We start from the raw sequence: 21,327 nt of genomic DNA on the forward strand, positions 1-21,327 counted from the left end.
ACGCGCAGCGGCAGCGCAACTCCCCCAACCTGCATGCGGGCTTGGAGCCTGAGTGCATAACGCCGAAACGCGGAGGCCAGGCTTCTTCTCCCACTCTTCCTTACACTATCACGCACATGGAAACGGAAACAAACCGATAGTCCACAATGAGGCACTTCCCCGGAACTAGCCTGTTCCGTCAATAACAGAGTCGTTCGCGACCAAAGACGGAGACCACTGAAATGTCGGCGCCCACTAACTCGGCAGCATTTGCTGCGTTAGCAGAGACCACAGAGCCTCTAGCGAACATGGTAAAGGCGCCCACGCAGATCGCAGATACGTGGGCACCCCAACCGCCGCGCATGAGCTGCAACAAGCGCAGGAACCCCGGGCGAAGGCCGTCTTGCGCAGCTGACCTTGGAGTCCAACAAACCCTTGAAACCCAGGAGCATGCCAGAAATGGCCGCCTAAGGAAGCTACAGTAACTCACCATGATACAACGGGAATAAAAACACCGACCAAAAATGTATTTCGTGAAATAAAAGACGTTTCGGCTCCCACACGGGAGCCTTGTTCACAATGAATCCGTCAGTACATCACACCACGTATTATGTACAGCCGGTAAAACGCTTGTCTATAACAGCGATTTCAACTTCAACCAGCTACTACCAAAAACTGCCGAAACATACTCGTTCCGAACATGTCGGAGGCAAAAGCGAAGGGCTAAGACTTCAGAATTCCGCAGTAGTTTTATTCAAATCCCGCTCCGGCGGGGCAGAATAGGGCTCTGAGAGTACGAACGCTGTGTTATAGACAAGCCTTTTACCGGCTATACGTCTAAGAATGTGACGTAGGCAAAAGGGAGTAAACTGGAGGCAGATTTCCCTGCGTTCGATTCAATGTTCGCTCCGTTGTCTGTATGATCAATGATTCCAGATGAAGTCGTGACGTCAGGTTCTTCTCTTTTGCAAGAATGCGTGCCGCGCCCCAGTTTATCTCGTGGCCCGAAGTGTCAGCATGCTCAGCCGGAGCGTTTGAAGCCACGTGACGTTTTCTGACGTCGTAGTCATGTCGTTTTATCCGTTTTTAGAAGTTGCCGGTCTCTCCTATGTAGCTATACTCGCAATCGCCACAAGGGACGGAGTATACCACTCCTGGGAAATTTTCCTTCGAAAACTTGTCTTTTACATTGACCAGGGCATCCTTCAGTTTGCGAGTAGGCATGTGCGCTATCTGGACGCCGTACGTGCGCATGACACGGGAAAGGGTCTCGCTGATTCCGGGAACGTACGGAACAGGTGCACGTTTCGGTCTTGAAGGGGCCGAAGGAAGTGCCGGGTGAGACAGCTGGCGTTCCACCGACGAAATAAAGGAACGGGGGTAGCCGCAGGCACCGAGGTCCCGACGAACACTGGCAGAGTCAATGGCGAGGTCGTTCTGCTCAGTTCAAGTTCTCTTGGCCCGTTGCAACAGGGTGGTCACCACGGACCTTTTGTGAGAGGCTGGATGCACAGAAGTGAAGTGCAGGTAGCGGCCCGTGTGCGTCGGCTTCCTGTAGACACTGAAAGAGAGCTTTGACCCAATCCGCTTCACAAGGACATCCAGGAATGACAGTTGGCAATTGACCTCCTCTTCCACCGTGAACTGCATTGCCGCTTGCATGCTATTGAAGTGCGAGGTAAAACGAGTCAAGGCACTTCTTCGTATGGCACAAAACTAGTCGTCAACGTAGCGCAGGAATACTTTAGGGGGCGGAGAGAACGTTGCGAGCGCCCGGCTCTCGAGGGATTCCATGGTTAAATTCGCGGCCGTGACTGAAATGGACGCACCCATAGCCGTTCCTTGCACCTGCTTGAAGAATTCCTTCTGGAAGCTGAAATACGTGTTCGACAAGCAGAAATGCAAAAGTTTCGTTAGGTCGGCTGCTTCAATGGGGCACCTTTCGGGCAACGTATCATCAGCTTCGATGGTGTCCTTGCAAACTGACTCAGCTAGACCAACGGCAACACTTGTGAAGAGGGATTTCCCATCAAAGAAAACCATCACGTCCCCGTTGTCAAGTGCCACGTCGCGAACCTTCTCAATAAAATCTTGAGAATTGTGCACATGCGTACTCGTTCTTGCAACCAAAGGGGAGAGGATACGGAGCAAGAAGCCAGAAAGTTTGTGAAGGGGCGAACGGGTATAGTCGACAATTGGGCGCAGGAGCACATCGGACTGGTGAATTTTAGGGAGGCCGTATATTGCAGGGGCAGAACCATTGTGACAAAGAAGCGAATAACAGAGCCACGTGTGCTGCGGGAGAACGAACCGGAAAACATTGGACAGCAGCTTCTGGAGCGCCTTTTGAAGTCTTGCAGTGGGATCACGGGCCAGGCGAGTGTACGTGCTTTCGTCTTCAAGTAAAGAAAGCATCTTGTCCGCGTAGTCAGCCCTGTTCAGACAACGGATCGAACATTGAATCGAGCGCAGGGCAATCTGCCTCCAGTTTACTCCCACTGCCAACGTCACATTCTGAAGCCCGTTCTACATGGAGCGAATTTCGCCTGCGAATCCGCTGGAACGAACATTCGCACTTGCGAAGTTCGCAATGCCTGGAATTGTCGTCTACATGAGGCCTGCGAACGTCGCGATTTTCGCATTTCAGATGCGCCTTGTTTGCAGACTGAATTAAGTTTGCCCCCAACAAAGGTTGTTGTGATTTTATCAAGGGTGGTTTTATTTTACTTTCTTGGCAAGTTGTTTCTGCCTGGTTTGCGGTAAATATAAGTTTATTTGCGGTTTTATAGAAGAATCGCCAATTCTATATCAATATACGCACACGCAGCAGAGAAGACAAACGTTTTGGTGTGCCCGCGCTTTTGTCCCACTCATACAAACAACGCCATCTGGTTTCCAAGCGTGCAAGTGGTGCCGAGCTGTGCTCATATTGGCCGCAGGTCCGGCCGCTCTACGCCGCACACGCCGCACGAGCGGCGTTTGCTCGACCGCTTCAAATGTTTGGCACTTTGCCGCAGCAACGAAAAAAGGTGGTTTTGCCGCACGAGCGGCGCCGCATCAGCGAATTCGCAGGCGAAATCGCTTCATGTAGATCGGGCTTTAGACATACATAAAACGTGGTGTGATGTAGTGACGAATTCATTTTGAACAAGGCTCCCGTGTGGGAGCCGAAACGTCTTTTATTTTACGAAATATATTTTTTGGTCGGTGTTTTTATTCCCGTTGTATTATGACCCACCGCGACCAGACTGGACTCCGTCCAACTATAGATTTCAGTAACTTACCATCGAGATGAGAGAAACTCTGGGCATATTGCCGCAAACGCTCGAAGCCATGCAGGTTCCCACCGCCAGACACGATAGTTCCTCCACGTTCGCAAGCTCAACTATAGGCCGGTTTGCACCAGAACAACATTTACACCCTTACAGCCCCAACGAAGAAAACGCTAGGAACAATGCGGCCAACCACTAACCACAGTAGCATGCGCACGCCCATTAACCCGACAAACCAGTAAGCCTTGATTTGGCAATGGGACTTCAGGAATTTCAGGCGCCAAACATGCATCGGTACATAGGAGCGGTGCAACGGAAACCAGGCATAATATTACCGCAGGAGACAATGGGTTCACAGAAAGGAACGCATTCACAGAAACGGACGAACGACTGAGCTACAGACAAACAGGGCGCCACTCGCAACTAAAATTTATTTTGAAAAGAAGGAACATATGTACACACAACTGGCCCATGTTACACACTCCTACTATGAATTGCGTCACGTGTTCTTATCTAAATATGCTAATTCTTGCGGCGATAGTCCTAGGGACGGCTGGCTGACACATTTGCCGGCTCGTTTTTCGATTACGCAGGCTTCGAGTATATCCCTGGTTGTTTGACAAGTATGCTTGTGCAAGCACGTGTGGCGTCAAACTCAATTGTGATACTTCGTCTTTGTTGTTGATGGCCCGCTCATGTTCCTTAAGTCTTACATTTACACACCTTCCCGTTTGTTGACATAGCTCACTGGACATGATAATCCGACATTGCAAACTACCCCTGTGGTACATCTTACATGCTGGGACCGATGTTTTGTGCCACAGCCTTCGCTTCGCGTTGCGCCCTTCCTTTTACTTTCTTTTTGATGGCTGCGCATACACCTCCCAGCATCCTTGGTGCTTTAAACATCGCCCTTACCCCATACCTAGCCGCCACATTCTTCAGCCCGTGGGAGAGTGTGCGCATACGGAATCGAGACGTGCGCCCGGTTCTTTTCTTTCGGGGCTTGACGTTCCTGCAGCTACTTTCACCCATATGGCGTTCTTTTCGGAGGCTCGCGTGAGTAAGTGGTTATACTCACGCATACACATTTTGGGGACATTGTTTTGTACCGTGTTCTGGCTATTGTTCTTTGTTTACTGCAAAGCAGTATATGTCTCACCCCCCCCCCCCCCCCCCCAGTTTTCATTTTCATTCCGGTGTCATCAATTTACTCGGCGCCGCTGGAGGGCTCCTCCTCACCACCGCTCACACGTCTTTCACAACTACTTTCCCCCTCGCCTCCACCGATGCCCCTTCGGCAAGTTGCGCAAGCGGCAGCTAACGGCGATAGTGCGGTTATCTGATGATTGCGAGAAATAAGCAGAAGCATGTATGGGCGCCAAAAATAGCACTGACGATTACTACACTCACTAATATAAAATTTGTGCGCAGCGCCAGCTGCAGTCTGCTCGGTCACGGCGTATTTCTGCGGCGTCTAAGAAAAGTGTTTCAGTGATCAGTGAACGAACGGCGGCGTGAGCTACTTTCCTGCTACCTCGCAGTGCGCCGCCGCCGCAGGACAGCGTCTTGCAAATCGTGTTTGAACCTCCCGTGCAAATGTCATGTGATTCAGATTAGCCTCGCACACGGGAGCAGATAGCATGTTGTTGCCTATCGTGTTTGAACCTCCCGCCCAAACGTCATGTGGATTGGATTAGCGGAGAATGGAACAGCGTCTGGGGAAATTGCCAGGGGGAGGGCGCTCCTTGGTGGCGAAGCATGAGACCTGTCAGGGAAAGGCAGTGAGAAAGATGTCACAGTAGACACACGTATCGTACTCCACTTCACCCTTCGCAAGATGCTGGCTTGCTGAAAGGGCGAAGACGGCAGGCCACACCAACGGAGTCCTGGACTGAGGACCCCGCCCACTTACAAGCTCGATGGATCTGTCCAATAAAGTTTCCTCCTCCTCCTCCTGCCCTCCGTTTTCTTTCTTTCGCGGCTGCTGCATTCGCTCACTCGGTTACGCGGCCATAAACAGACGGCGCTCCCGCGAAGCCCAGGTAACAGCTGCCAAAGGGCTGCCCTTAAAACGACCCAAACTAGCCGTCGCCGTTTCCGCTCAAAATCAGTTCGCTAAGTAGCTGCGAATTCCTGCCGCTAGATGAGAAACTTTCCCAGTTGGAACGCTGGGGAAGTTGCCCATGTTGCTTTTTCAGCTTGGAAAGCCTTCCGAGCGACATTCTGCCGGTGTCTTTCACGCCTAAGTATGCGCCATCACCCGTTGCCGGTTTATGCCTGCATAGTTTTCGGGTAGAAAAAAGGGGCGTGCTCGCACAGCAAGGCTTCATGCCGCTACCGATGAAATACCGGTTGTGATAGTGGGATATTTAGATGTCGAAATTACACGTGTCAATACGATTAGTCGGCTGTCCTCCTCAATCAGGTGATTCGGGTGTGGGTTGATGCGTTACACGCACAGCAAGATGCCCACGAGGAGGAAGTAAAACGGGCAGCCACATGTTTGTACACGAGAATAGAGCTCAAGGGCTTCCAGGTTTTAAATCGCTTTGGGACGGATGCATGGCGTTCGTTTGGAGGAAGAAGAGCAAGAATTCAAGCGTTGGCCCGAACACAAGCGCGAATGAGAGGAAAAACAAGGGAAAGCTGGTTGCGCCACCGTTACCTGCTCAAGTGCTGCTCGTTGATTCCTCCCGGATGAACAGCAACTTGCCCGCTTGGAACGCCGGCGTGAGCCAATATACCCTCTTATGAATGCTTTAGGGGGATATTTTCTGCGACGTCTGTCACTTATAAGCACGCGCCCATGACCGGTTTGTCTGTGCGCAGGATTGTAGGGGAGAATAGTGGGAGGGAAGATGGTGGGCGTGCCCGCGCAGCTATAGATGGATGGCATGTCTGTTATGCTGGTGCGAGGTTTAAACGCGGCCTTTAGACGGCCCATTGGGTCCTTTCCGGAGCCCTTTGTGGTAGAGCGGATTGGGTTTGTGCGTTAGGCTATGTTCAGACTACCGTCGCGAAAACGTATCGTGGTTTATGGACGTAAAAAAATGGCATATCACGCAGTTCAGTTGGCTGAGACGTGAAATGCCTTCATTCTTTAAAGTAAATACTACAGTTGCGGAAGCAGTCTGAACCCGGCCTTGCAGCTTACGACGCGAAAGGGACACAGGCAGTTCTATGTTTATCTGCAAGAACAAAGCTTAGATCCTTCAGAGGTTCATTCAGGTAATTGGCTAGGAAGTACGCTCCATCGCAAATTCCCACAAACGTGTTCTATTTCGCGCACTGCGTGGACTGCGTCCAGCTTTGCAGGGCATCCTTCTTCACAGAGTGGAAGAGCATACATTTTTTGTACGACTGACTCGTATGCACTGCGATCATTACTTGTTCATGAAACCCACTCCCCTCTTGTGCTTCGGCCGTGAGGGCACCTGTAAATAGAGAAAGAAATACTCTGAGAGAAGAGGGCAGCTCAATGAACGAGACGAAGCGGAGACGAGACAAACACAAGTGGTTGTGTTTGTCTTGTCTCCGCTTCGTCTCGTTCATTGCGCTGCCCTCTACTCTCAAAGTTGTGTCCCAACCAGCTCAAGCTTCAACTCTTCCAAAGAAATACTCCCTTCATAGGGGGGCACTTACTGACAGCAGAGGGCAATTGTGTAACCTTTATAACTTCAGCAGGAACGAACTATTTATGATAAGTGAATGAAACCCAGTGTGATGACAGAGTTTTCATACCGGCCCATTTCAGTATATGTATTTCGAAGCTACCTAGAGTGAATGGAGAGCTGTGCAGCATTATACCACATTATGCAGCATTAGATTTGCAGAAAGCGCGTCCGACTCTCTGTCGACGCGGTCTGAGGCACGCACGCTATGCTGTAGAAAAAAGGAGCGCAAGGAAGCTCCGCTGCAAGAGCTTCCGGTGGGCGCTCTTGCTGTTCAGTTGGCTGGGCCACGGAGAGCATCGGTGTAGTCGGGGAATAGTCCACTTGGCATAAAGCCCGTAAGCGCACTCACTTGGAAAGGCAGCTGTCCTTTGGGGTCTCGCTGTTTGCCGCGGTGGAAGACGCAATGGCAGCCCTCGAAGTGCCTGCGAATAAAACCTGTGTATAGGTACCCTGTACAGTCAGGATCAATCTCAAGGTGGTCGCGGAAGCATGCCCTAGCGGGCCTTTCCACATACACAGCGGTCGTTTTCAGAACTTTGAACATAAAAGTAGCCGTGACTTGTTCCGCTCGTTGTCTCTTGCATGATACAACCATGATACAACCCGTAACACGGCGCTGCTGCTTGTCATGATGTTTCTGTCACAGCTCCAACTTTCCAGAATCACTCGCCTTGCACTACTTACCGTGCCCGACTCCCGGGCTGTAGCCGAAATTTGTGTTGCAATACCACGGCCTCTACCTGGTTGTGGAGCGAACTTCGCCTGTGAATTATGTTGTAAAGCCCGTAACGCCCATTTCGGACCGCCGCCGTCGTGGGCGTGAGACAGTTCATGTCGAGCGGCTCAAGCCGTACTGTGATAAGTTTGGTTTGATTTTTATTATTGGGCGAAAAAACAACAAACAAATCACTTTCTGCGCGGAGGGAGCCGGAAAAAAGCCGTAAAAACAGCTTGACTAGCCCCAGGCCCTCTGTGCAACAGGCGGCAAGCGGCATTGGCCAATATTAACAAAAATCAACAAAAAAAAGAGACTGAAGAATCAAGTAGCCAAATTCAAATAAGAAAAATGCACACAAAACAGTAAAAAACGCTCTTTGATGAGTAAAATAACAAGACGACTCAATGGCATTTAACAGGGCAGCTAATTGATAGTGAATTCTTTCGTACCCATCGTTCGTTCTAACTCTTGGAATTTCCGAATGTTCATGTACCCGCAACTCTTGCCTTCAGCCCGGAAAGTTGTATCATGAACACGTCATTATTCCTAATTGGCCTCGAGGACATACTGTGGCGCCACCTACGAGTGACGTCACTTGTAGGACGCCAAATCGTGTTGTCGTCTGCTACAACACATTTACCGTGCGTATGCGGAAGCGTGTTTTCTTCTTGTGGACACCGTTTCGCCCGCTACTTGTAGATTTGATGCAAATTACCAAAAAAGTTGTCTGTAAACCAAATACTTCGGGCAAGCAATCAGCGACTCGTTTGTTCCCGGCGACACCGCCGCGTTTAGGTAGTTGCTAAACGCGGCGGTGTCGCGTTTTAACAACGCACCGGTGCTAAATCGCGACCCACAGCTCTTACAAACGCAGCCAACTATCGCCAAGGACGATGCACCTGATGCCCAGAAAAGTACACTGTAAATTCATTATGAAAATTTGTGACGGGACATGTGTGTGCAAGCAAACATCTTGGAACAGCGACGGAAACGCGTCGCTCACTTATGATCTCACCGCGCGAACTGCTCGTATTGCCTGGTAAATCGGTGATCACACTGCTTCGTCGCACATGCTTAAAAGTATTGTTATGGTCTGCAGTTTGGCTTAATCAGTGCCTATTCCCCCTACGATGTTTTTATAGTCATGCCCGGATTCGATTAATGATCACTGCCGTAGCCTGTACTCTGCACGGCTGATGTTTACTTTTCGCGACTTGTCCTCAACGTATGAACGGTATGAACGCGAGTTTTTAACGCCTTCGAGCGGGTTCGGACAAGACTATATTTAGTTTTCATTAGGTGCTCGGCGTGGTAATTTATAATTGCAGCGTGTTTTGTATGTTTACAGTAAGCCGGCATTTCTCAAGCATCAATTTCGAAACTCACGACTGCTCACAGAAGGCGAGGCTGCGTACGAGGCGAAACACGTCGTTAATGATTTCGGGTAATGGGGATATTTAGAATAGTAGAACCGAGCGTCGGGCCCCCCCAAGACGTTAGAGGAACACAAACGCAACACGCACGTGCGCGACGGGAGGGCCTGCGCCAACAGCTCCCAACCGGCTTCGGACGGACGTAATCGGATGTTGCGAACTTAATGCTTGGCGTAGCAGGAGATATTTCATCGCCGTTAGAGTTGCGAGTGACAGTCACTAACACAACGTTTCACCGCGCTGGGAACTATGTAAGCGCGGTGATTTCCGTTGAAGCGATCGACAATCAAGATACCTGCACGGCCTATTGGCCGCTCGGCGCACTGTGCGTGAACGGGCCGGCGCTGCCGGGACCGACCTCTGCGGCCAGTCGGCGTAAATCGCGGCAGATATTTGAGCATCGCTTTGAAAACCACAGCTGACAACATTACCTATCATAATTTTTTATCACACTAACATCCACTTTCACAAATCTGGAACTTCTTTTCCACGACTTGTGTGATTTTAAAAAGCGCCGAAAAGTTGTTGCTGCCGCGACCTGCGTCCGTTCGAGCCGCACCTCCGGCTGTGCGGGCAGGCACGGCGGGTGCGTGTGGTTCTGCGAGCAGTTAACGCTTCACGATTTCCTGCTTTATACATTTCTTGCAAACAAGAGAAATTTAGAAACTTCACTCGGCGATCGTCGTAGTCCCCATTGTTGATCGGGGAAACAAGCCGCTGCTTACGCTTCGGTCGCATTCGTAATACCCGACCACGATCATGGTGTTTGCGGATAATCTACTACAGTTGATACGGTTATACAGTCACTATTAGGTCGAACTGCGCTTGACGCACTGAGAATTAACTTCAAACGAAGGAAATTAACACGAAAATACTTTTAAAACGTGCTTCCTAAGCGAAGTGTAACGCGATGCAAGCCAACTACGCAGCAAGATAGGAACGGTAATCCTACAAGTGACGTCAAAACGATCGCAGCGCCGGCCTCTCCAGTGGTGGGCCTCGCGGCCAATAGCTAGTTGGTGTCGTTTTAAAAGTGTGGAGTGGTAAAGTTCCGTTACAGGTAATTGGTTCAAGTACTTGAAAATGGGTTCCGTATGGGCGTCATACGCGGCATTAACAATTGTACGAACGGCTTTCTTTTGAATTTTTAACAATTTTTCTATATTGCTTTTCGTTGTTGTACCCCAAACAAAATATGAGTACGTTAGGCATGGTAAAAAAGGGAGCTATAACGTAACAGTTTTATATTTTGAGGGAAAAAAATGTGAATTTACACATGATACCTACTGCTTTAGACAGTTTGTTCAAAACAGCTTCTAGTTGGTCGTTCTAAGACATGTGCTCTTCTTGAAGTATCCGAAGACTTTTTAGTACCCGAACAAACTCAATCTTTTTCGACCCAAGTCTCAGCTCGACATCTATCTCAGCAGGTTTTCGCTTGGCACGGGACAGAACAGCCTTCGTTTTCTTTTCATTTATGGTCAAGGAATCGGCTTTACTCCAAGCATCCAGTTTATTTAGCAGCGCATTACCGGTTTCTGTAAGGTTGCCGAGGTGTTTTCCTTTAAGAAACAGGCTCATGTCGTCCGCATAAATGACAAATTTGGTTTTACGTCAATATTAACAACATTGTTGATATAAAAATTAAAAATCAATGGACCTAATATACTGCCCTGCGGCACTCCTGTGTTTACAGGCTTTAATTCAGAAGCAACACCGTTAATTGTCACCTGTTGATAGCGATGTGCAAAGTAAGATTCAATTAGCATTTGAAATATTCCTCTAAAACCATAGCACCCCAACATTTCTAGTAAAATCTTGTGGTTAACGCAATCAGAAGCCTTAGAATAGTCGACAAATGTATCTAATGTGTAATATTCTTTTTCAAGTGATTCCAAAATATAGTCTTTCTGAGTCAACTGAGCTGTCTCTGTCGAACGTCCCTTTCTAAAACCAAATTGGCACTCTGTTATGAGGTGCGACTCGTGTACCCCTTAGGTCACCAGGATGGTTCCCCTTCTCGCCGGGGGTATGTAGCGCCCATGGAAGTAACTGTGACGAGAATCAGCCATAATGGGAAAAGCCCCATATGTGGGTATACACCGGATGCGGACGAGGCAGACGCTCCCCTTCGCTAACAGCCACGCGAAACGCTCGCTGATCGCTTCGGCTCATTCCATGTGCGGTTTATTCACGCCGCGTCCATGAATAAACCCTTTCAGCCTTCTACTAAATGGTGGACTATCTCTGTTACAATATACATATATATATTAATATATATATATATATATATATATATATATATATATATATATATATATATATATATATATATATATATATATATATATATATATATATATAAGGTTAGTACAGACAGAGACAAACGAGAAAGACGTAGAAAATAGAAATAAGTTTACTGACGTTTCAGGGAGAGGACTCCCTTCCTCTCCCTGCAACGTCAGTAAACTTGTTTCTATTTTCTACATCTTTCTCGGTTGTCTCTGTCTCTACTAACCTTTTTTTTTCGCGCTCTGTGTGAGTTTGTGAGTTTTTATCTTTTCAGACTATATATATAGAGAACACAAGAGAAGAAAAACTTCGAACAAGGTAAAAGCACGATTGTGGCCTACGTTTCAGCAAAGAGAACTTGCTTTCCTCAGGGCCCTGAGGAAAGCAAGTTCTCTTTGCTGAAACGTAGGCCACAATCGTGCTTTTACCTTGTTCGAAGTTTTTCTTCTCTTATATATATATATATATATATATATATATATATATATATATATATATATATATATATATATATATATATATATTGACACCATCAAACTCAAAATTGTTAAGTTCAAGGATAAGGTGAAGGAAAGTTTCAAGGGTGAGAGAATCGATAGGTTTGGCACCCGCCGACCGCTCATACGCACATGATACAGCGGTGATTCCATCCACGTGCGGAATGTTAGTGTGTAGCGACACGACATCCAGGGTAACAAGTAAACAGTTGTTAGGAATTTCTATCTTCAGAATACACGAGAGAAAATCATTTGCATCCTTAATGAAGGATGGAAAGCTGGGGGAAATGTCACGAATTAGAGAGTCCACATAGCGCGAGAGGTTCTCGGTGACAGTAGCAATGCCAGAAACAATGGGGCGACCTGGGTTGTTATTTTTATGAATCTTAGGGAGAAGGTAGAATCTACCTGCTACTGGGCTTAAGGGGATGTTAACACGTTAACACTCCTGGTAATTCTTTTGAGCAACTGAAGGCCACAATTCTTGAATCTAGTTTTAAAACGCATCACGATCGCGAGGTTCGCGAGTCCTATCTCATCTATAAGTCTAAGTCAGCGTCGTTTGGCATCAATGAAAGTTATGGGAAATTAACGTGTCTTTCCTCCGATTAACATTTCGGCTGCATTTCTCAGGCTAGTGTTACGCCTGTTCATTTCTTTCCCTCAATAATATCGAGCTCCCGTAGATGGGTATAGTCACTTGCTAGTACCGCGTTTTTTAGCACAATGGCTTCACAAAACCAAACCTGACAAACAATTCTGGACATTGTGATCTGGGTAGACGTGATCTGGGCTGCAGTACCATTGTTAGCTTTGATATTCTCACCTTGTAATCAATTTGTGTACGCGAGGGTGTGTGATTGCTTTCGTGTCCTCTTTCTCTGTATTATTGTTTTCCAATTTTCGTTGCTGACCACCTCGACATTCCCTGAACTGGTACCATGCGCCGGCCAGATGCATACTACCGTATAAACCGGAATATAGGTCGAGTTTTTTTCCAAAAAAATCCGCACAAAAGTCACCCCTCGTCTTATATAGCGGTCATTGGCAGAATGTAAATCGTTGTCTGGCAACAATGTGCAAGCGTAGTCGGTCGCCAATCGCCATTCGTGTCGGACTGGTCTCTCGCTCTATCAGGCCTTTATTTGATTTCGCTTTTCTCTAGTTTTTCGTCTTTTACTCGTCTATTACGCGTGCGTGCGTACATTTCTGTACGTCTCTGTTCCGAGATGAATGACGGCAGTCGACGCCAGTTCACCGCGGCGTTTAAGCTGACGGCGATTGAGTCACCGAGCAGAATGGGAATATGGCGGCGTAACGCGAGTTAGGCGTTTCGGAGAAAAGTGTGCGGTACTGGCGGAGCCAGAAAGCTAAGCTGTGCGCGTGCAACCCCCGAAACCGATCGTTCTGTGGACGTCAAGCGGTGCACCCTGAGTTGGAGAACAAAGTGGCGGACTTCGTCCGGGAACTTCGCTCACGATCACTCCGGAGGCCATGCGCGGACCGGCTCCACGAACTGTACAATGAGTGGATAGCCGGCGACAACAAAAAAACCTATACGGGCCGGTTGCGACCGTGTCAAGCTGGGTGTCCTTCTCTGGGCAGTCGCTGCCGACGACATGGTTACACGAGCGTTTAGGAAGTGCTCCATCAGCAACGCGCCTGATGGCATGGAAGATGACAGTGCGAAGCAGTCATCCTCGGACGACTCTGAGAGCTCGGACGAGTGACTTCGGCAGGCATAGTGAGTGGCAGTGACAGACGGGCGTCGAAAATAAATATAGACATTGTGAGTGCGCTTCTCTGCCAAATTATTTTTTTTGTCAACTTTTCCCACCTCAAGGTAGGGGGTCGACCTATATACCGGGTCGACCTATAATCCGGTTTATACGGTACCTGCTGCCACGTCACACGCGTGCACCTGCCTATTTTCTTTCTTTTCATGACTTGTTTGACCTTGTCTCTTTTTTCCCCGCTCTTTGTATATCAATGTACACTCATTTCCTGTCGAAACTGCCTGTCCTACTGCTTTTGGGCGCGACCCTTGCCTCCCACTAACAGAAGCCAAGTGTCTCATGTTTCAATGACCTTACCCTGTTTCTTAGAACGGGTGTGTATGGGCAGATGGTCGCCCTTTGTGTGCATGGGCATATCTTCTTTGGACCTTCTTCGTTCCGCGTGACTAATTTATTTGCCCATGTCAAACACGTGCATGGGCATATTTTGTTTTGACCGCTCTTTCACCCCTGTCGCCACGGGAGAGGGGGAATCACCTTGTTGATTTTTTTTCCGTGTGTGGTTCTTCTCTCTTTTTTTCCAATGTTCGTACCGCGTGACTGTGTGTTCTTATCATCCTTTCGATAATTTTTTTTCCCGCTCTCTCGTCATTCTTTTGCTACCAATCCACCATGATCCAATTGTACAAACAATCCCTTCTCTTACCTTGCCCTCACCCTTGCTACATTTACTGTACATATGTACCTCTGAAACGAACTTATTCTGTACTCTGAAGAAAGGAAGTCCTCTTCCTGAAACGTCAGTAAACTTATTTCTATTTTCTTCGTCTTTCTCGTGTGTCTCTGTCTCTACTAACCTTATTTTTTCGCGCTCTGTGTGAGTTTTTCTTTCCAGACTATATATATATATATATATATATATATATATATATATATATAGCAAAAAAAGAAAGACACACGTCGAAAAAGAAAAGGTTTAACGTTTCGGCCGAGGGACCGGCCTTCGTCAGAATATATATATATATATGTATATATAAGAAATCAGATACGTCGAAAGAGGACTGGATTTTGTGCATCAAAGAGCTCACATTAGGCTGAGATCAGGCAGAAATCACTGAAAATACAATATCCGCGAAAAAAAGAAAAAAAAACAAAACATAAAACGCATTGGTTAGTTCTCTTGAAGTGCCATCAAAAATTTATTCGATGGGAGGGAACGAATGTGGCCTGGCAAGGAATTAGTTTTATTGTGCGCGAAAAAAAAACAATATGAATGTCTTGGTGCGTGGGAGGTAAGGGAAAACTTTCAAGTGATGATTGCCTCCTCTTGTTGACAGCTTAGCTAGTGTTACAGAGCCGGCAGATGCAAGCGATACCAAAAAGTGAAAGATGCGGTGGAAATAAATTGAGTTATTTTATGTGTCGGCGCCCAGGAATTTCTGTCAGTTTCAAGGATGAAAGGGTTGGTGAGAAGTTTGGGTCATTGTCGTGGCAGATAAATCGGACGGATTTCTTTTGTATGGATTCAATAGGGTTGATGTCGCATTGGTTGTGCGGGTTCCATATGACAAAGGCCTATCCATGTATCAAGAGTATTAGTATTGGGCACATGAGTAGCTTTGTGTCTTGTGGGGCTTGGGTCAGTGCACATTTCAGATATCCAAGTGTTCTTAGTTTTAGCCGAGGAGGTAATAAATATGTTTAGACCAGGGTAAGCCACCTGTGAAGTAAGTGCTAAGATATTGAAACTGGGGAACATTTTGCAGTTATGTAAAAAATAGAGGGAACTGAACGGGGATGCTCTATTGGTAAAAGACATGAATACAGTTTTGTCAAAACTAATGGTCATCTCCCATGATTCGCACCATGTGCAATATGCAGAAAATGACTCGTTTATACGATGGTCATAGCAAAGTTTGGTTCGTTGCAGAGGTGGGCGGTGTCGTGGAGGGTTGAAAGTACTCGATGGCGCTGACGCAGGAGGTAGATGATGAAGAAAAAATTCCCGCGCCTTCCCGCGAGGGGAACACGAGTAAATGCAGAGCATTGGGGCCTCAGTACTGATTGAAGGCAGTGTTGCTTCCATCGCTTCTTCCGTGATGCTGGAGTAGCAGACACGAGTAAACGTGGGCACGAGCGTCAACCAAGGAAGGAAGGAGCAACGCAGTGACTGAAACACGAACGACCGCTAGCCGCTATATTTGCAGCGCGCGCAGTAGAGGGAGAGCAGTACGGGGGGGAGAGCGCGCATGCGCAAGCAGCGCGCGCCCTTCCTCGCCCCACCGCGCTGCTATCACGCACCTGTTACGCCGAGACCGCGACGGAGCGAACGGGCTGACTACGACGCATGCGCGCGCCAGCTGCTGTTGAGAGAGTGGAGGGAAGGAGAGGCGCACCTAGCTGCGGACGCGGAAGTGTTGACACCGTCCGACGCAGGAACAGGCGAGGCTAAGAAATGCTCTGCATTTAAAAGTCTATTTATAGGAGACGATGAATCATAAATATACGACAAAACAAGACAATAAAAACTGAATTAAAAATTACAGGCGCACTGAAAGGCCTTTTGAGCACACTAAATGAAGTAGCGCAATCGTTAGATTGAGTCGTCAAGGTCATCTGTACCAACTATTACTCTTTTACGCGTAGCGGAAAGCTCACACTTTTGTTGCAAAAGTTTGTCGCTTTTTTCTCACCCTGCCCTTCGTGTTTTTGGGCGCCGCCATCTTCACATGTCTACATCATCGATTCCCAGATGTTCGTCATGAGCACGGTGGTCATGAGCTAGACATTATGCTATTGAGCACGAGGTCGCGGGTTCGATTCCCGGCCGCGGCGGCCGCTTTTCTGATGGAGGCGAAAAGCAAAAACGCTCGTGTGTACGAGATTTCGGCGCACGTTAAAGATCCCCAGGTGGTCAAAATTAATCCGGAGCCCTCCACTACGGCGCGCCTCATCGCCTGCGTTGCGTCGGCGCGTTAAACCCTACAATCAATCAATCAATTATGCTATTGGACGGCTTTTTCACGCACTTCCGGCAAAGAGATGAGTCGTCTGCTCAGCGTCGGCTCGCCGGCTGATCTGCCAGCGGAGTGCCGGAGTGCTTGGACATTTTACGACAAACGAAACAAGTGTAAAGAAACGTTTAACCGTTTGTATTGAATGCAACACAGCCATAACACGACATGGATATTCTCTTACCTGAGTACGTTCCATAAAGAAAGCGTTGAAGCCCCGTGGCACTTCTTTCGTGCAATCGTAGAGAACGCCCTGAGCCGAATGCCCGGGTTTGACGTATACATTTTATTCAACTTCAAAACAATCCTGAGATGCGTTTCGAACGAAGAAAACGTCACAACATGCGTTGCAAGTGTGAACCGCGATTGACCGACGATCGGTTGCCTCCTCCTGCCCGTCGTAAATTCGGCACTCACCTCGCGCGCGGTTTGCGGGGACGAACAGCAAGTCCCTTAACTCTGGCACACAAGCCGAGATGGCTTTCAGCCACGCACACTGCACATACCACATGCGAGGTTGTCGTACGCCGCTCGAGAAAGATAATCCAGACCATAGGAAGCACTATCCACCCGCAGAAGCACAACGTCGCATTTCAACCGAAACAAAGGCGTCCACAACACACACACCATCGCCTCCTGTAATATAAAACGCATCTCGCACTTCCCAATGGGGGTGAGTGGTACGCCTGCAGTGCCCATATGTCGCGAGGTGGGGCCCCAAGCTAAACCGGGATCACGCAACCGTAACTGACTTCTGGAGCGGTTTGTGCCTTGTTGCCAAGGCAACCGATGTTTGATATTGGCAAAGAAAAAGCGCTCGCTCCAGCGCTAGAAAGCTCAGAGCCGCGCCGGAGCATGTTTTGCCAACATTGCCGCTCTCCATCACTCGTCGCCCCAAACTGAACTGGTCACATGATTGAAGCGTTTTGTGCACAAGTTCTATATCTGTTTAAAATGTCCTTTACACATGCCGCCGGCAGGAATTACCACCGCCGCAAAATAAGACCCGGTACCAGCGGGGCCACGTCTGATACGGCGCTTTTTGAATAAACAGTGCGCGGCGCATGAAAGGGACCGAGCGCACGATCCTTCCCGAGCGGCTGCGAGTTCGCCGCCTATAAAAAGTCACGTGCCTCCGATAGCAACGCACACCGCGAAAGGGCAAGGCCAGGCCGCCGCACAAATGCGGCCAGATTTTTCGTTCGCTTTTCCAGCCTTGAACGGACTGCGGGATTCATGGTGTCAACAAAGCTTGCACGTAGCAGACGGCAGTCTGAGGAGCACGGAGGTACGTCACCGCTGAAGAGCCTAGCATCAAGGGAGAGAAGGGTCGCGCCCCGTCAACAGCGAGGAACGCGGCGTGACGATAATGCGGGGTTTTTGATTTACGATTTCTCAGCTAATACTCATCGCTTTAACAAAATGCTTGCGGCAGGAGATTGCTGATAGATTGCTTTATTTAGTTACATGTACATCCATGCATCGGCGGAAGGTATTTCAGGACCCCTTTAAAAGGCGCCGCCCGCACCAGTAGGTTATCGCCGCGCGATCCCTGTTAGGGGCCCAGAGCCGAACCACCGAGGGGTTGGCGGATATTCGTGGGGATCTGTCACCAAGAAACCACCACAGCAGCAAGTCTTGATGTCACCGCTCTTGTGACAGCTCCACACGAACTCCTTGAAGGATGCGCGAGGGGTCGCAAGCGGAGCCGCCTGCCCACCGCAGCGCACATAACAATTTGGGTTTCGATCTCCGCTCCCCGCTCTGTCCATCCCCGAAGGTCAGAGGACAGGAAAGCTTTCCGCAACACCGCGTAACAAGCCGCCGCCAAGGCCTATAGAAAGAGTTGCGACGCGCTGTTCGCCGGCGGCATCGACATACGGCTCGCGCCAACAGAGGGGGACACAACAAAGCCACGAGGAGGGAAGGGGGTCATCGTCCCGACGGGCTAATGAGGCGCTGCCACCATTACAGTAATCTCCTTGCGATGTAGTTGCATCGGACAGGACAAAATCATGTGCGGAAAAGCGAACCTTAGAGTTTATGTGGTGAGCTAAGTCATTTATGCATAGGAACAATAGTAATGGTCACAGCACCGACCGCTGACGAACACCGGACGAAACACTGGATATGATTATTTTGTCCCTTCAAATCGACAAACTGCGAGCGGTTGGAGAGAAAGTTTGAGATCCAGTTAACGACTTTTGTGTTATTCAGTATGGCTGCCCAATTACCGGATGAGATAAGACACTTGAGAAATTACGTTTCGCTTGGAACTAAGCGTCCATGAAAGCTGATCATTACCCCTCTGCTTTGGTGGGCTTATGTGTTTGGTGGACTCTGCTTTGGTGGACTGCATGCAGTGATGAGATTCTATGCTAGCCGACTTCTCGGTCAGTGCACTTCGGATCTGCGTGATGAGTGCTCAGTCATTATCCCGGGATAGTGAAGCCCCGTCACTATCCCGGGAAGGCTGGCGGCGCATGCAGTGGCCGTACGCACTTCCACTGGCTCGTCCGAAGGAGGGCCACGCCTCGTCACCCTGGGCCACCGAGTCCACCGTCAGCTGGGCCGCCGTGGACGCGTGGCGCCGGCGCCCGTCAAAGAAGTTGTCCTGCAAAATGGCCACCCCACGGGAGCAAAGCATCTTTTCAGCTCCGGGCGCAATTTGCAGCAAAGTAAGCGGCCACAAGCGGCACGTTTGTAGGCCTCGAAGGCTGCACTCAAATGTATTTGCACTCGCGTAGCCGGGAACAGTGAACACATTTGCGTGTATACATATGTGACGTGGACGCACGTTAAAAGCACTCGCTTGAATGCTGTTCGGCGTGCTCAACACTTTTAAATGAACGCACAGGGGCTTCGAAACAAAGAGCTCAGGGGGATGGAGCCCCCGGTTGTCATAAGGTGGATGCTCCGGCCCTGAGGTAGCTAGTGGCACGGTTATACCAGGCATGGCTCCCAAACGAAAAATAAATCTGTCGGGGCGGTCCATAATACGTGGTTCATTATTCAAGACCACACATCCCGTCTGTCGTTACTTATTTCCCAAGCTGGCTAGCTTTTCTTATTTTAACGGGCAGATCATTAGTATCAGATTAGTTGTTCTTGTAAATGGGAGTAAATGACACAATTGCAACAATCTTCTTCGCGATCTCGATTGTGTCCAGCGTGGAGGCACTTCCAGTTTTCACTAACATCGATCTGCTGCAAGCTACTCGAGCACATTTTTTATCACCATATCATGGCTCACCTGAACAAAAATAACCTTTTGTTTGAAAACCAGCATGGTTTTAGGCGTGACCGATCATGCCAAACACAGCTCTTCGAGCTTTTGAATGACCTTCACCGCTCATTGCATTCTTCACGTTACGTCGATGCTATATTCATTGATTATTCTAAGGCCTTCGACCGTGTGCCCCATAAGCGATTACTGCTGAAGCTCTCCGCTCTTCAGCTGGACAGCCGCACAGCAGAGTGGATCGAAGGATTTTTAACTAACCGTTTTCAGTCAGTCAAACTCGATAATCATGTATCTAATCGCATGCCTGTAAAATCCGGTGTACCACAGGGTTCAGTTCTAGGCCCTCTACTCTTCTTAATATATGTAAATGACATTGCTCATAATTTAGCCTCAAACGTCCGCCTTTTCGCAGATGATTGCGTTATTTATAGAGAAATAACACATCCGGCTGATATAACTGCGCTCCAAACAGATTTAACAGGTTTGTCAGAGTGGTGTTGCACCTGGCAAATGGAGATTAACACAGATAAAACTAAGCATGTAACGTTTACTTCCTCTAACAATTTCACCCCAAATCAGTACACTATTTCGAATACCCGTATAGAGTCAGTGCTGTCATTTAAGTATCTGGGTATATTTCTTAGTTCGAACTTGACCTGGAACACTCATATAGAATACCTAACAGGTAAAGCTTTTAAAAAACTGGGCCTTCTAAAACGACGCTTACACCTTGCAAACTCCGAAACTAAACTGCACGCATACTGTTCTTTAATTCGTCCTTCGTTAGAGTACGCTTCTATTATATGGCACCCGCACCAGGAATATCTAACAGCCTTACTCGAGTCAGTACAGAACAAGGCTGCTCGGTTTATTCTTTCATCATATTCCCGCTATACCAGTGTTTCGGCAATAAAAGCGTCCCTCAAACTTCCGCCTCTCGCAATTCGAAGAAAATACTGTCGCTTATCATTTTTTCATGCTCTTTATCACAACGGTTTATTGCCTTCAAGCAGTCATGTTCATCCAGCAACTTACGTATCAGCACGCATCGATCATGCGCATAAAGTCAGGCCCATATTCGCGAAAACTAACAAATACCAAAATTCACCATTACCGCTTAGTATTGCCGAGTGGAATCTGTTGCCTGCCAGTGTGGCAAACCTAACCGAGCTGTCCTCGTTCCAGAGTGCTCTGTTAGCGTTTTTAGAAAATGAACATCCGTTATAGTTCTGTATCCATATTCTCTTGTACTATTCTCTTGTACTTTTCTCTCGTACGCCATTTATGTTTTGTACTGGCTTTTCACCCTGCAATCATTTGACACATGTGACTTGTATGCAATTTTTTGGTTGATGTGTAATCCCCCCCTATGTAATGCCTTTTCGGCCCTTAGGGTATCTCAATAAATAAATAAATAAAAATAAAAAAAGTGCCAGTCAGAGAGTCCAATTGCTCTTATCTAACC

At 48.3% G+C, this 21,327-nt stretch overlaps 1 protein-coding gene across 1 annotated transcript in view; it reads right to left on the bottom strand.

The window, feature by feature from the left end:
• Window positions 1–21,327, bottom strand: part of LOC144164984 (uncharacterized) — a 138,885-nt gene that overhangs the window by 88,411 nt on the left and 29,147 nt on the right. The window contains exons 2-3 of the mRNA XM_077695169.1: window positions 19,121–19,232; window positions 7,278–7,350 (exon numbers count right to left, since the gene is read on the bottom strand). Of these exons, the coding sequence (XP_077551295.1) occupies window positions 7,278–7,350; window positions 19,121–19,232 (185 nt within the window). The remainder of the gene's footprint in view (window positions 1–7,277; window positions 7,351–19,120; window positions 19,233–21,327) is intronic.

This window comes from Haemaphysalis longicornis, unplaced genomic scaffold (assembly GCF_048455015.1).
Source record: "Haemaphysalis longicornis isolate Haplotype H1 unplaced genomic scaffold, Haemaphysalis longicornis Haplotype H1 scaffold_14, whole genome shotgun sequence".
Classification (NCBI taxonomy): domain Eukaryota; kingdom Metazoa; phylum Arthropoda; class Arachnida; order Ixodida; family Ixodidae; genus Haemaphysalis; species Haemaphysalis longicornis.